We start from the raw sequence: 16864 nt of genomic DNA on the forward strand, positions 1-16864 counted from the left end.
CCTCAAGGCCTTTGTTAATAAATATATTTTTTTTGCACTTTAGTACTTGTAATTTATATTATAAATATAAAAAACTGTAAGTACCTTTTTTGCTTTTAAATAACTAGAAAATGGTATGTATAAGAAAATTTGTAGCGCATCAGCATTTTATCACAGTAATTGTTTTAAAAAAAGTACAATACTAGTAGACCCTCATTTCACTTTAGTATTGTTGTGGTGTTGTTTTTTTTTGTGTGTGTGTTTTTTTTTTTTTGGTTTTTTTTTTGTGTTTTTCTTTTCACTGAAGGTTTCAGCTATTGGTTGCACGGTATGTTGTGCATCTTAAAAATATTAAATTTTCTGAGTTATCTTTCTTTGACTTTCCAGGTCCAGTGAAAACAACATTTGCTGGTATATATATTGGGCAAGGTACTGGAATGGAGAACTTTAAAGGATATATGGATGAGGTGATTTTTATTTATTTCTCTCTACGCATATTTGGTTTAGCTAGTTATAAAACAAGGTTTTCTAGAAAAAAAAATGAGGGTCGAAAGATACCAGAGGTACTGTCACACTCAAAGATAGAAAACAAATGACAACGCCATGGCTAACAAAGAAAAACGCAAACAGACGAATAAAAATACACAAGACACAACACAAAGACTTTAGCAAGTGCCAATTCATGGATATGACAGTTGTTGTCCATTTGTTTCATGTGTTTGAGCTCGATTAAAAAAAATATTCCATTTGTTAAAGGACTTTCCGTTTTGATTTTTTTTAGTTCGGTATTTTTGTTATTTTACTTTTTATTTGCAAGCATCAATTTATTTATTAGAATTGTGGCATTACTATACGGATATATTCTAATGTCTTCTTCGAGGTCAGTATTTTTTCAAACAATATACAAACTTATATTTGTCTACACTACGTTATCTACGTTCAATTGAAAGATAGCAGATAAATTTGGATACCAGTTTTACATCTTATATCGATTATAAATGTAATAGAAATATACTTTAAATTTTATTTTCTTGTGTATAATTCGGAGTTTAGTATGACGTCCATTATCACTGTACTATTATGCATATTTTAGGGGCCAGCTGAAGGACACCTACGGGTGCGGGAATTCTCGCTACATTGAAGACCCATTGGTTGCCTTCGGCTGTTGTTTGCTCTATGGTCGGGTGGTTGTCGCTTTGACATATTCACCATTTCCTTTCTCAATTTTATTTCAATAAATTGTATGCAAAATGTATATTTACCAGTATTTTATATTATTTGATCGTCGATATCTTTGATACTACTACGTACGGTGTGTTTTAACGACCCTTGACAGCTGGCTATGGACTATAAATAACTTTTATAGAAAATATCAAAATATTCTAAAACCATGGTCACAAGAATGCAAAAACAGTTTATCTGCTTTTGAATTAGACGTTATGCGTCATTACAAGCATGTAGGGAAAACTCGTTCGACTGTCGAAAGGTTCGGTTTTGAGTGGACGAAATAAGCGCGTACAATTGAAATCCGTCCTGATCGAGCTTAGTTGTTATTTTTGAAGTAGCAGTTTCGTTAATTCAAATGCAGATGATCAAGATAATGTATATGCAGATAAGTGTCAAGTGGTTCACAAAGTGTAAAGAAGTTAATTTGTTTAAGCCTACTTATTTGAAAACGTTTCAAAATAAAATGTATATATGAAATCGGTTAAAATAGTGCGAAATTGGTTTTCAGTTTCAACATGTTCTTCTTAACACTTAACAGAAGACTATAATTTCATTCTATTCATTTAGCCCACGCTTGCAATATGAATAAAATGTGTATATGTATATGGTCTAGCAAATTGGACACACACAAAAAAACGAATTAACCGACATTCAAAACATTCAATTACCATAGCAAACCATTAACCGCAGACATCGCATCCATCTTTAATTGTGTTGTAGTCTGGGGTGACAGTCACGCTTTATTGATATAGAGAGTAAAAATGGAGGTATAGGATACAGGGGTAAATTGGGGATGTGGGATAATGGGTTTGGGTGTTTAAGAAAATGGAATCTAAGAAAAAATGGGAGAAAAGTGGAAAGTGAGAAAAATAATAAAATTGCGAGATTAGAAAAATGAGTACCAAGTATCACTCTCTCGTAGATCTCTTTATGATTTCATCTTTCTCATTTTAGGTCTACATCTATTTCTGCAAACCAGAAGAATTAGACGATTTTAAATCTATGGAATTACCGAAAAAGAAAACTTCGTCTGATGATAGCTGTGATTATATGAATGAAAACATAGTTAAACAAAATTCCGAAAGCAATGAAGAAATAATTGTAGAATCAGTGGAACCTTGGTGGGGAGAATAGCAGAGATTTATTGAAGGAATCCGTACCATGATTGATCTAAGTACCAATGAAGACACCATTTTTCAATGGGTACGTCGTTGTCGTGGACATATTTAATTTTCGATTACCTCCTTTGCTAAAACTAGAACGCCGGGAATGCGTAAACGTTTTCAAAGACGACAAACCAATTTGTGTTCATCACTTCGGTAAACTTCGGCGTTGCTCGACAAAATTCGGAAAAAGCATTTTCTTGTAATATAGTCGTTTATTATGGACGAAAATTTTCGATATGGTACTGACGCCTGAATAAAAAATTCATATATGATACATATCCACATCTAGATTAAACGTATACCTCAGAAATCCGATCATTCATTAATATCATGATGTACACTTATAAATAAAAGGTTTTTAAATATATCAATGATTTGAAATTTCACATACAAAATAAAATCAAATCAGGTCCAAACAGTGGGAATTGTGTGTCCTTCTAAGTATCCAGGTTCGTCCATTTTTTTTTTTTTGGGGGGGGGACTGTTGTTATCGATCGTTTCATTTGGTTTTTCTCTCTTGGTCATTTGTTGTCAGCCTTTCTTCGACGTTTGGGTTTTCACTGTATCCAAGTATGCTAGATATATGTGTTTGGGTTATAATTAGTTTTTTACTATTCTAAATATTAGAGCTTGCGTGTTGAATGGTAATTTACATTTGCAATCATACCACATTTCCTCATTTCTAAATTGAAATGTATAAGAAAGATGTAAGATACCAAACGGATATTAAAACTCATAAGCCGAAAAGAAAACTAACAATGCTATGACAAGAACATAAAACCCACCTGTCTAACCACCTGTCCTAAGTCAGGAATCTTATGTACAGTAGTTGTCGTTTGTTTATGTAATTTATACGTGTTTCTCGTTTCTCGTTTTTTTTTATATTGATTAGACCGTTGGTTTTCCCGTTTGAATGGTTTTACACTAGTAAGTTTGGGGCCCTTTATAGCTTGTTCGGTATGAGCCAAGGCTCCGTGTTGAAGGCCGTACATTGACCTATAATGGTTTACTTTTTTTAAATTGTTTTTTGGATGGAGGGTTGTCTCATTGTCACTCACACCACATCTTCCTATATCCGGAAGACACATAACAGTAAACAAAATGCAGTAAAGAATACTACAAAAACTGAGCAACTAGAACACCACAAAAAAAATGTGTGCGATTTCAGGTACACCGTAAGGGTAAGCAAATCCTGCTTCATGTGTCACAGTGTTCACAAATCTGTTTATTTTTTTTCTTCTTATTTCTTATTTTTTTATTTGTATACTCCCATTGAACCAATCTCATAAGCATTTTTTTTTAAATAACATGACCTTACTAGTTAACATAATCTAAAATTAAAAATTCGCAAAGCGACAAAAACAGATCACTGCCGATAAAGAGACTCAACCAAAAAAAAATACATAAAACAAAAAGCTTGTACAAGAAACTTAAATGCATTATTTAATTTGATAGATTTGTACTTCTTTTTTGTTTGTGCATTCTTTGTCGTTAAACACGATTTATTGCCATTTCGGTAAAGGTCAATTGTAAAATGTAATAATAATGATTTTTCAGATAGTTCCGCTGGAGAGGTTCGATAATTGCGCATTTTATTGAGTTGAATGTCCGTACAATTGAATTTCAGTAGGCAGAAAGTTGTGCTTCCGTTGTATTGATCAGATTTATAAATATAACCGAGAATACAGAAATTAATTTGACTCCATAAGTTCAAACATAAAAAATCTCGGAAGGAGTGTCTGTTTATCGAGGAGTGTCTGTTTATCGAGAGTCATGCAAATAAATATACCAGGGAGTATCATACAAATTCTAAAAGTACACAAAATGTGCGTGCAGGACCGCATATTCAGATATATCCAGAAATAATCTTGTCATTGCTTGCTGGTTTTTCTTCTTTCAAGTGTTACCTATATAACTAATGCTGAGTTCACACGTAATTCGAATTCGATTCGCATTAACTAATTTGAATTAGTTTAATTCGCTTTCGAAACGTTTTACGTCCTTGTAACGTCAATTCTAATTTGAATTACAATGCGCGTCAAATTCGCTTTACTGTCCTCACGACGTTAACTTTTAATTCGTATTAAGAAAAACGTATTTCTAATTCGAATTAGGTAATTCGAATTAGCCAATTCGAATCAATTCGAATTAAAAAAAAGAAGAGTGTGTGAACGCAGTTAGCGAATTCGATTCGCATTCGATTCGAATTCAATTCGTATTAAATGTCCGTGTGAACGAGGCATTACTTCTAATACAATACAGGTTCCCCTAAATGCATCTGGCATGACAGTTTGCTTTTCAGTGTAAGTCAATGCTCTGAGTTGAAGACCGTACTTTGACCTTTAATGGTTTACTTTTACAAATTTGGACTTGGATGGAGAGTTAATTGTCTTATTGGCACTCATACCACATCTTCTTAAATCTAATTATTGTACATGTATTTGTATTTTAATTCGAGCGTATGTATCTATGATGAGTTAATTTGTCACCGTTTTAAAGATCCAGACCATCTAGTCTTTCATCTGTAGTTTATATTAGAGTTACGTGCTCCTGTGATTTTATTGATTCATCATTTTTTACTCGGATTTTACAAGGTTTTATAAGCTTTAATTATTGTACTGTTACACCACTGTCCCAGGTAAGGGGAGGGTTGGGATTCCACTAACATGTTTAACCCCGCCACATTCCGTATGCATGTGCCTGTCCCATTTCAGGAGCCGGTAATTCAGGGGTTGTCGTTTGTTTATTTGTTACATATTTGTTTTTCGCTCATTTTTGGAACACAAATAAGGCCGTTAGTTTTCTCGTTTGAATTGTTTTACATTGTCATTTCGGGGCTTTTTATAGCACTATGCGGTATGGGCTTTACTCATTATTGAAGCTTGTACGGTTACCTATAGATGTTAATTTCTGTGTCATTTGGTCTCTTGTGGAGAGTTGTATCATTGGCAATCATACCACATCGTCTTTTTCATTAACAGATAATCACGTTCTCGCGTGTTTCGGTATGTCAAGTTGTTCCTGCTTCTTTATCGGCATCCGGGTTATAAATAGCAAAGGAATAACAACATAAATATATTTATGAAGCATTTAACATTATGAGGGTCTCGATGTCACGTTTTACTGAATGGAGAATAATGGGCAAATAGTGTCGAATAAAGGGCAAACCATACAGAGTAGAGAAAAAGAGGCAAATAAATATATAGAGAATAGTTGAGTACTTAAATATAGAGAATAGTTGAGTACTTAAATTAAGAGAATAGTTGAGTACTTAAAAATAGAGAATAGTTTGGTACTTAAATATAGAGAATAGTTGAGTACTTAAATATATAGAATAGTTGAGTACTTAAATATAGAGAATAGTTGAGTACTTAAATATAGAGAATAGTTGAGTACTTAAACAGAGAATAGTTGAGTACTTAAATATAGAGAATAGCTGAGTACTTAAATATAGAGAATAGTTGAGTACTTAAATATAGAGAATAGTTGAGTACTTAAATATATAGAATAGTTGAGTACTTAAATATAGAGAATAGTTGAGTACTTAAATATATAGAATAGTTGAGTACTTAAATATAGAGAATAGTTGAGTACTTAAATATAGAGAATAGTTGAGTACTTAAATATAGAGAATAGTTGAATACTTAAATATAGAGAGTAGTTGAGTACTTATAAATATAGAGAATATTTGAATACTTAAATATAGAGAATAGTTGAGTACTTAAATATAGAGAATAGTTGAGTACTTAAATATAGAGAATAGTTGAGTACTTAAATATAGAGAATAGTTGAGTACTTAAATATATAGAATAGTTGAGTACTTAAATATATAGAATGTAGTATAATCTTAAAAATAAATAAGAGCAGAATTTTTTTTTTTTAAATGAGAAATGTGAGGACCCCTCCCATTTCTGACCCTCCAATTACTTTCATATTTTTATTTATTTATTTTACAAAAACAAGATGTGGTGGAACAACACAATTACTCCCATTTGCAGCCAAATTTCAACAGTTGTAGTTCCATGAAATGAAGGTTTTTTGTTCTAATCCGGTTACGAAATAATATCTGAATGATTGTTTGTTTGTTTACCAAGAACAAGACCAATTGACATCAGGAAAAATATTGCGTGGGTATTCGTACCTAAAGAAATCATTTTTGAACAAGACTTAATGATAAAACAGCTTGCGTTATCCAAAACAAACTCTACAAAAACGTGATGAGGTCATGCAAAGTTTAAATTATTTATTAAAGAAATTCAATCTATCGGAGATTTGATCAGAATTGAAAAAATCTATAATCCCAGCACGAATCTTTACACAGAGGGTTCTAGTCCTGTTTAGAAATCCATTTCAAAATGTCAGAAATTTGCCGGTTCTTACGTTATGATTGCATATGCATTGACAAGATAGATTCAATAAAGATTGTTAGTAAATTGAATAAAACTGAATTTTGTTTTTATTGCATAAAAGAAATGTTTCTCACGTTTCCGTGTGTCTTTGACGTGAAGGACAGATACTCGATAAACAGAGTAAAAAGATTTAAGATTGTTTTCGTTCGCATCAATTTTGAAATGAAGCAATTCTGACAAGTTTTGTTTGTGTGATGAACTAAGTCAAGTACTTGATGCAGGCCACTAAGTACATGCTTTTCAATGAGAAACCAAAAACTTCATTTAAAAAAACAATTATTGCATAACTACGGATGATAAAGTTCTACCAAGGAGGTTATATAATTCTACTGAGTTTCGTTCCTTTTCACGAGAAACTTTAGGATATTTTACGTAGACAAGCTTCATCTATGTGCGAAGAAAAGCATTTAAGGAATGACTGTAATATTTTTTCTGTCTATGAAGAAATAACATAAAAAAATTGGTGCACACTGAATAACGCGCGTAGCTGGTTATTTAACAGTGTGTACCACATTTTTTATGTTATTTCGAATAGACAGAAAAAACATTACAGTCATTTCTTATAATTTATTCTAAATTCCATTTTAAACCGTAGAAAACCATGAAAAACCGTTGATGACGTCATGGTCACATGACTAAATTATGTCTATGGGCTGATAACAAAATAACGTCAGCCAATCAGAAGACGCGTTACATTCAAAATTAAATTATTTTATGATGGTTTGTATGTGTCTTCAAAATAAAAAAATTATGAACAATGTAAAGAATTGAGAAAAGGTATGCCAATAAAAAAGAGTAGAGAATAGAGATTAATATTAAAAAACTGAAATGTAAAGAATAGAAGGCAAAAAATAAAGAATAGAGAAAAATGGCAAACATTCAGAAATGAAGGACCTGAGTCATGTCGACCATCGTGTATGATTAATAAAAAAAAAACAAGCCAAACCATAAAAGGAAACCTATAAAAAAGAGTTTGGACCATAAAAATTAAAGATGACACACAACTCCAAGTGTCATTGAAGAATTGAATTTATTCGCTCTTTTTACATCAAAGCTGCAAGTTTCCGTTATTTAGAAGAAAAACAAACGTGTTTTATGTTATGTATCCCCAAGGGTCAACTTGATACATACTGTAATACAGACTGAGTATTCGTATTTTAGGAAAATATAAAATTTATATTTACGAGTGCAAAGCTAGATTCTCCGGTTACTTATCGAGTACAAAACCCTTTTGAGATATGAAGATGTGGTATGAGTGCCAATGAGACAACTCTCCATTCAAGTCACAATTTATAAAAGTAAACCATTATAGATCAAGGTACTGTCTTCAACATGGAGCCTTGGCTCACACCGAACAGCAAGGTGTAAAGGGTCTCAAAGAAATACAGTGAAAAACCATTTAAACTGGAAAACCGACGGTCTAATCTATATTAAAAAAAAAAACCAAGAAACACACTTATGAACCGCACCAACAAACGACAACTACTGAACACCAGATTCCTGACTGAGGACAGGTGCAAACAATTGCACAAAACCTTCTCCCTTATCTGAAATAATAATGTAACATCACAATCCACACTGAAATTCATAATCTGTGTTATTATTTTTTTTAACGAATATAAAATAGACGGATTGTCGAGTCATTATGATAGTAAATTTATCAGAATTAATTGTTTCCTCGACTTCGATGATGTTTTGCCTATATTATTGTTTTAAGTGCCTTTAGTTGATCTCATGTATACCAAATTACCGAACAAAAATGATATTCATTATTACATATACGTATATAGACTCTAGACTTTTAAAAAAACAACAGACAAATGTGGTATCGTAAATACCAGCATTATTGTCTAATCTTGGAAACACAACAATTAACATCAAATCAAAATGTTTTTTATGTTTGTAAATTAAATTATTCGTTAAGAAGCATGTTAACGATATACGAAGTGAGGTATGGAACATGTCAGAGAAATGGAGTCATATTCCATTTCTATTTCTATTCACTTATTTCTATTTAGTAATTTCCTGTTTAGAAGAATAGTTCAATATCCCACGGAATACGTCTAGACTTCACTGTTAATCAAGGACTTCTAGAATTTTCTAAAGAGGCCTTAATGAAGTAAGGTACTATTACGTACAGCATTATATTACAAGCACAGAAATTAAAAAGAGAATTTGTTGAAGGTTGTAAGATGACCTATAAATACTGTTATTCAAGCCATTTGGTATCTTAGTATATTTATTTTTTGCAACTACATGTATATCACATCTTTGCATTTTCATATTATAAAACGGATCATCAATGTGACAAGTAAAGCGATCATTTATTTCTTTATTCTACATTGGCTATAGGTAAAGCGGAGGGTTGAGATTTCACAAAACATGTTTAACCCCGCCGCATTTTGCGCATGTCTCAAGTCATGAACTTCTGGCCTTTGTTACGTAGTCTTGTATATTTTTACAATTTAGTTCACTTATGTTTTTATACGACCGCAAACAAATTTTGTGGTCGTATATTGGTATGAAATTTAAACACAAGGTTTATGACTGATTGAGATTGATTTTGGAAGTTTTGGTCCTAACAGTTTAGGAATAAGGGGCCAAAAAAGGGCCCAAATAAGCATTTTTCTTGGTTTTCGCACCATAACTTTAGTATAAGTAAATAGAAATCTATGAAATTTAAAGACAAGGTTTATGACCATAAAAGGAAGGTTGGGATTGATTTTGGGAGTTTTGGTCCCAACAGTTTAGGAATAAGGGGTCCAAAGGTTCCAAAATTAAACTTTGTTTGATTTCATCAAAAATTGAATAATTGGGGTTCTTTGATATTCCGAATCTAACTGGGTATGTAGATTCTTATTTTTTGGTCCCATTTTTAAATTCGTCTACATTAAGGTCCAAAGGGTCCAAAATTAACCTTAGTTTGATTTTAACAAAAATTAAATTCTTGGAGTTCTTTGATATGCTGAATCTAAACATGTACTAAGATTTTTGATTATGGGCCCAGTTTTCAAGGTGGTCCAAATCGTGGTCCAAAATTAAACTTTGTTTGATTTCAACAAAAATTGAATTATTGGGGTTCTTTGTTATGCTGAATCTAAACATTTATTTAGATTTTTGATATTTGGGTCCGGTTATCAAAATGGTCCACATTGAGGTCTAAAATCATGAACTTTATTTGATTTTATCAAAAATTGAATTCTTGGGTTTCTTTGATACGAGGAATCTAACCATGTATTTAGATTTTGGATATATTGGACCATAATAGGTAAATGTCCAATTTAAAATTATAATGTTTTTAAGTTTAAGTTCTTAGACCACATTCATTCTGTGTCAGAAATTTCTGTTTAAGTTGATTATTTGGACATTTTTTAAGTTTATTTCCAACCCTGTTTATTTCTTTTTTTTGTCTCATATACAAAATTGTCTGACCATACCTGTCTATATTTTTTTCTCTTACTTTTAATTCTTTTTGTAATTTTACAAGTAATATCAGAGATATTTGCAAAAATGTTAGTTAAATTTTCAGTTGCACCATCAACCCATTTTTGATTTTCCTGATACTCATTTAATTCAAACTTCATTATATCATTTTTTATATGCTCTGACGTAAGAGCTTTAAGTAGCAAGTTATGTGAATTTTCAGTCCATTTATATCTTTCAAATATTTCCGTTTTTTTCTATATGATTTTTAAGGTCAAAAATTTGTTTTATATTACAAACTGAATCTGTACATGATCTGACAAGTAAGTAAAATCATCAGTTTTAAAGTATTTCACTGAGGACAGGAGACTTTCACTTATTAATGCATAATCTACAGCACTGTATCCATTTATTGACATATAAGTATAGTAGCCTAGGCTGTCCCCTATAAATCTGCCATTTAATATGCGTAACCTTGAGGCAATACATAGTTCTAATAAGGATTTGCCTTGTACATTTGTTACATTATCTTGATTGTTTCTAGAAATTTCAGTGTCAACTTCATAATAATTTGGTATTAGATTTTCAGCATCAAAATTATTTATTTGACAAGAATCTCCTGTAATAAAATCAGGACATTTACCATTCCTTGCCACAAGATATGTATGATATCGCTTTATATTTGAAATTCATCTCAAAACATGCGTTGAGATCACAACAAAAAACTTAACGCAAAACAGTGGTCTCGAAAGGCATTTTGCAGCGCCATACCGCATAGCATGCTTATATTTGCCCGACAAGATAAATTGATAAAAACTCATGTTAGTCGCAGGATGCTCCACGATTAATTTCCTTTATTATGTTAGTGAAAACCAGGCATTGGCATATACTTCCGGTGACATAATTTTGATTTTTAAGCTGAGTTGATATTGATTGTGTATGAAAAAGATTTGTTTTTCCCATCTGAACCGTTTAACCTATTACGTATGATGTAGTCAATAAAAAATGCCAATAATGTTTAAAGTGGCGTAAATCTCCAATCTATCAACCAATCATAGAACTATATGGAATAATTCAAACACAGACATATAAAACACGTGTATCTGCTTATACTCAGGATAACGCAATGAAAACTGAATGCGGCAATGAGTTACTTCCCTGAACGTGTAGGTATCAACATAGTTATAAGTTTTTCTTTTGAAAACATAACCTGTTTTCTTTTTAAGCATTGAACTGATTAAACCATGATATTATTTTAAATATTTCAGTCATTTTGAAATTTTAGTAACATTTGAAGATTTTGTTGCAATCAGATTACTAATTATAAACCGATCGTGTAGGAAAGACAAAATGAATATATAATCCATTAAATTCCTTTGTTTTTTCTCATTGGCGATCATACAACAAGATATGTATAATATCGCTTTATATTTGATATTCATCTCAACACATGCGTTGAGATTACAACAAAAAACTTAACACAAAACAGTGGTCTCAACAGGCATTGTGCAGCATACCGCATAACAACCTTATATTTGACAGACAAGATAAATTTATAAAAAATCATGTTAGTCGCAGGATGCTTCACGATTGCTTTCCTTTATCATGTTAGTGAAAACCAGGCATTGGCATATACTTCCTGTGACATAATTTTGATTTTTAAGCTAAGTTGATATTGATTGTGTATGAAAAGAAATATATTTTTTTTTTCATCTGAACCGTTTTACCTATTACGTATGATGTATTCAATAAAAAATGCCAATAGTGTTTAAAGTGGCGTAAATCTCCAATCTATCGACCAATCATAGAACTATATGGAATAATTCAAACACAGACATATAAAACACGTGTATCTGCTTATACCCAGGATAACGCAATGAAAACTGAATTCGGCAATGAGTTACTTCCCCTGAACGTGTAGGTATCAACATAGTTATTAGTTTTTCTTTGAAAAACATAACCTGTTATCTTTTTAAGCATTGAACTGATAAAACCATGATATTATTTTATATATTTCAGTCATTTTGAAAATTTAGTAACATTTGAAGATTTTTTTGCAATCAGATTACTTATTATAAACCGATCGTAAAGGAAAGACAAAATGGATATATAATCCATTAAATTTCTTTGTTCTTTCTCATTGGCGATCATACCACAAGATATGTATAAAATCGCTTTATATTTGAAATTCATCTCAACACATGCGTTGAGATCACAACAAAAAACTTAACACAAAACAGTGGTCTCAACAGGCATTGTGCAGCGCCATACCGCTTAACAAGCTTATATTTGACAGACAAGACAAATTTATAAAAAATCATGTTAGTCGCAGGATGCTTCACGATTGCTTTCCTTTATCATGTTAGTGAAAACCAGGCATTGGCATATACTTCCGGTGACATAATTTGATTTTTAAGCTAAGTTGATATTGATTGTGTATGAAAAGAATTTTTTTTTCATCTGAACCGTTTTACCTATTACGTATGATGTAGTCAATAAAAAATGCCAATAGTGTTTAAAGTGGCGTAAATCTCCAATCTATCGACCAATCATAGAACTATATGGAATAGTTCAAACACAGACATATAAAACACGTGTATCTGCTTATACCCAGGATAACGCAATGAAAACTGAATTCGGCAATGAGTTACTTCCCCTGAACGTGTAGGTATCAACATAGTTATTAGTTTTTCTTTGAAAAACATAACCTGTTATCTTTTTAAGCATTGAACTGATAAAACCATGATATTATTTTATGATAGTCATTTTGAAAATTTAGTAACATTTGAAGATTTGTTTGCAATCAGATTACTAATTATAAACCGATCGTAAAGGAAAGACAAAAGGAATATATAATCCATTAAATTCCTTTGTTCTTTCTCATTGGCGATCATACCACAAGATATGTATAATATCGCTTTATATTTGAAATTCATCTCAACACATGCATTGAGATCACAACAAAAAACTTAACACAAAACAGTGGTCTCAACAGGCATTGTGCAGCGCCATACCGCATAACAAGCTTATATTTGACAGACAAGATAAATTGATAAAAAATCATGTTAGTCGCAGGATGCTTCATGATTGCTTTCCTTTATCATGTTAGTGAAAACCAGGCATTGGCATATACTTCCGGTGACATAATTTGATTTTTAAGCTAAGTTGATATTGATTGTGTATGAAAAGAATTTTTTTTCTTCATCTGAACCGTTTTACCTATTACGTATGATGTAGTCAATAAAAAATGCCAATAGTGTTTAAAGTGGCGTAAATCTCCAATCTATCAACCAATCATAGAACTATATGGAATAATTCAAACACAGACATATAAAACACGTGTATCTGCTTATACCCAGGATAACGCAATGAAAACTGAATTCGGCAATGAGTTACTTCCCCTGAACGTGTAGGTATCAACATAGTTATTAGTTTTTCTTTGAAAAACATAACCTGTTATCTTTTTAAGCATTAACTGATTAAACCATGATATTATTTTATATATTTCAGTCATTTTGAAAATTAAGTAACATTTAAAGATTTTTTTGCAATCAGATTACTAATTATAAACCGATCGTAAAGGAAAGACAAAATGAATATATGATCCATTAAATTCCTTTGTGTTTTCTCATTGGCGATCAAACCACAAGATATGTATAATATCGCTTTATATTTGAAATTCATCTCAACACATGCGTTGAGATCACAACAAAAAACTTAACACAAAACAGTGGTCTCAACAGGCATTGTGCAGCGCCATACCGCATAACAAGCTTATATTTGACAGACAAGATAAATTTATAAAAAATCATGTTAGTCGCAGGATGCTTCGTGATTCCTTTCCTTTATCATGTTAGTGAAAACCAGGCATTGGCATATACTTCCGGTGACATAATTTGATTTTTAAGCTAAGTTGATATTGATTGTGTATGAAAAGAATTTTGTTTTCATCTGAACCGTTTTACCTATTACGTATGATGTAGTCAATAAAAAATGCCAATAGTGTTTAAAGTGGCGTAAATCTTCAATCTATCGACCAATCATAGAACTATATGGAATAATTCAAACACAGACATATAAAACACGTGTATCTGCTTATACCCAGGATAACGCAATGAAAACTGAATTCGGCAATGAGTTACTTCCCCTGAACGTGTAGGTATCAACATAGTTATTAGTTTTTCTTTGAAAAACATAACCTGTTATATTTTTAAGCATTGGACTGATAAAACCATGATATTATTTTAAATATTTCAGTCATTTTGAAAATTTAGTATCATTTGAAGATTTTTTTGCAATTAGATTACTAATTATAAACCGATCGTGTAGGAAAGACAAAATGAATATATAATCCATTAAATTCCTTTGTTTTTTCTCATTGGCGATCATACAACAAGATATGTATAATATCGCTTTATATTTGAAATTCATCTCAACACATGCATTGAGATCACAACAAAGAACTTAACACAAAACAGTGGTCTCAACAGGCATTGTGCAGCGCCATACCGCATAACAAGCTTATATTTGACAGACAAGATAAATTGATAAAAAATCATGTTAGTCGCAGGATGCTTCATGATTGCTTTCCTTTATCATGTTAGTGAAAACCAGGCATTGGCATATACTTCCGGTGACATAATTTGATTTTTAAGCTAAGTTGATATTGATTGTGTATGAAAAGAATTTTTTTTTTTCATCTGAACCGTTTTACCTATTACGTATGATGTAGTCAATAAAAAATGCCAATAGTGTTTAAAGTGGCGTAAATCTCCAATCTATCAACCAATCATAGAACTATATGGAATAATTCAAACACAGACATATAAAACACGTGTATCTGCTTATACCCAGGATAACGCAATGAAAACTGAATTCGGCAATGAGTTACTTCCCCTGAACGTGTAGGTATCAACATAGTTATTAGTTTTTCTTTGAAAAACATAACCTGTTATCTTTTTAAGCATTAACTGATAAAACCATGATATTATTTTATGATAGTCATTTTGAAAATTAAGTAACATTTAAAGATTTGTTTGCAATCAGATTACTAATTATAAACCGATCGTAAAGGAAAGACAAAATGAATATATGATCCATTAAATTCCTTTGTTCTTTCTCACTGGCGATCATACCACAAGATATGTATAATGTCGCTTTATATTTGAAATTCATCTCAACACATGCGTTGAGATCACAACAAAAAACTTAACACAAAACAGTGGTCTCAACAGGCATTGTGCAGCGCCATACCGCATAACAAGCTTATATTTGACAGACAAGATAAATTTATAAAAAATCATGTTAGTCGCAGGATGCTTCGTGATTCCTTTCCTTTATCATGTTAGTGAAAACCAGGCATTGGCATATACTTCCGGTGACATAATTTGATTTTTAAGCTAAGTTGATATTGATTGTGTATGAAAAGAATTTTGTTTTCATCTGAACCGTTTTACCTATTACGTATGATGTAGTCAATAAAAAATGCCAATAGTGTTTAAAGTGGCGTAAATCTCCAATCTATCGACCAATCATAGAACTATATGGAATAATTCAAACACAGACATATAAAACACGTGTATCTGCTTATACCCAGGATAACGCAATGAAAACTGAATTCGGCAATGAGTTACTTCCCCTGAACGTGTAGGTATCAACATAGTTATTAGTTTTTCTTTGAAAAACATAACCTGTTATCTTTTTAAGCATTGAACTGATAAAACCATGATATTATTTTATATATTTCAGTCATTTTGAAAATTTAGTAACATTTGAAGATTTTTTTGCAATCAGATTACTAATTATAAACCGATCGTAAAGGAAAGACAAAAGGAATATATAATCCATTAAATTCCTTTGTTCTTTCTCATTGGCGATCATACCACAAGATATGTATAATATCGCTTTATATTTGAAATTCATCTCAACACATGCATTGATATCACAACAAAAAACTTAACACAAAACAGTGGTATCAACAGGCAATGTGCAGCGCCATACCGCATAACAAGCTTATATATGACAGACAAGATAAATTGATAAAAAATCATGTTAGTCTCAGGATGCTTCATGATTGCTTTCCTTTATCATGTTAGTGAAAACCAGGCATTGGCATATACTTCCGGTGACATAATTTGATTTTTAAGCTAAGTTGATATTGATTGTGTATGAAAAGAATTTTTTTTTTCATCTGAACCGTTTTACCTATTACGTATGATGTAGTCAATAAAAAATGCCAATAGTGTTTAAAGTGGCGTAAATCTCCAATCTATCAACCAATCATAGAACTATATGGAATAATTCAAACACAGACATATAAAACACGTGTATCTGCTTATACCCAGGATAACGCAATGAAAACTGAATTCGGCAATGAGTTACTTCCCCTGAACGTGTAGGTATCAACATAGTTATTAGTTTTTCTTTGAAAAACATAACCTGTTATCTTTTTAAGCATTAACTGATAAAACCATGATATTATTTTATATATTTCAGTCATTTTGAAAATTAAGTAACATTTAAAGATTTTTTTTGCAATCAGATTACTAATTATAAACCGATCGTAAAGGAAAGACAAAATGAATATATAATCCATTAAATTCCTTTGTTCTTTCTCAATAAAACCAAAAGCCCTGTGTCACTCAATGATAAGGGCAAAAA

At 31.4% G+C, this 16864-nt stretch overlaps 1 protein-coding gene across 3 annotated transcripts in view; it reads left to right on the forward strand.

Annotated features, from left to right (window-relative positions):
- Positions 1-2739, forward strand: part of LOC139491843 (protein PIF-like) — a 28415-nt gene extending 25676 nt beyond the window's left edge. For all 3 annotated transcript variants that reach the window (XM_071279740.1, XM_071279741.1, XM_071279742.1), the window contains exons 12-13: positions 367-446; positions 2161-2739. In XM_071279740.1, coding sequence (XP_071135841.1) covers positions 367-446; positions 2161-2340 — 260 coding nt within the window. In that variant the 3' untranslated portion in view covers positions 2341-2739. The remainder of the gene's footprint in view (positions 1-366; positions 447-2160) is intronic.
- The last annotated feature ends 14125 nt before the right edge of the window (positions 2740-16864 follow it).

The sequence above is a fragment of the Mytilus edulis genome, chromosome 10, assembly GCF_963676685.1.
Source record: "Mytilus edulis chromosome 10, xbMytEdul2.2, whole genome shotgun sequence".
Lineage (NCBI taxonomy): Eukaryota > Metazoa > Mollusca > Bivalvia > Mytilida > Mytilidae > Mytilus > Mytilus edulis.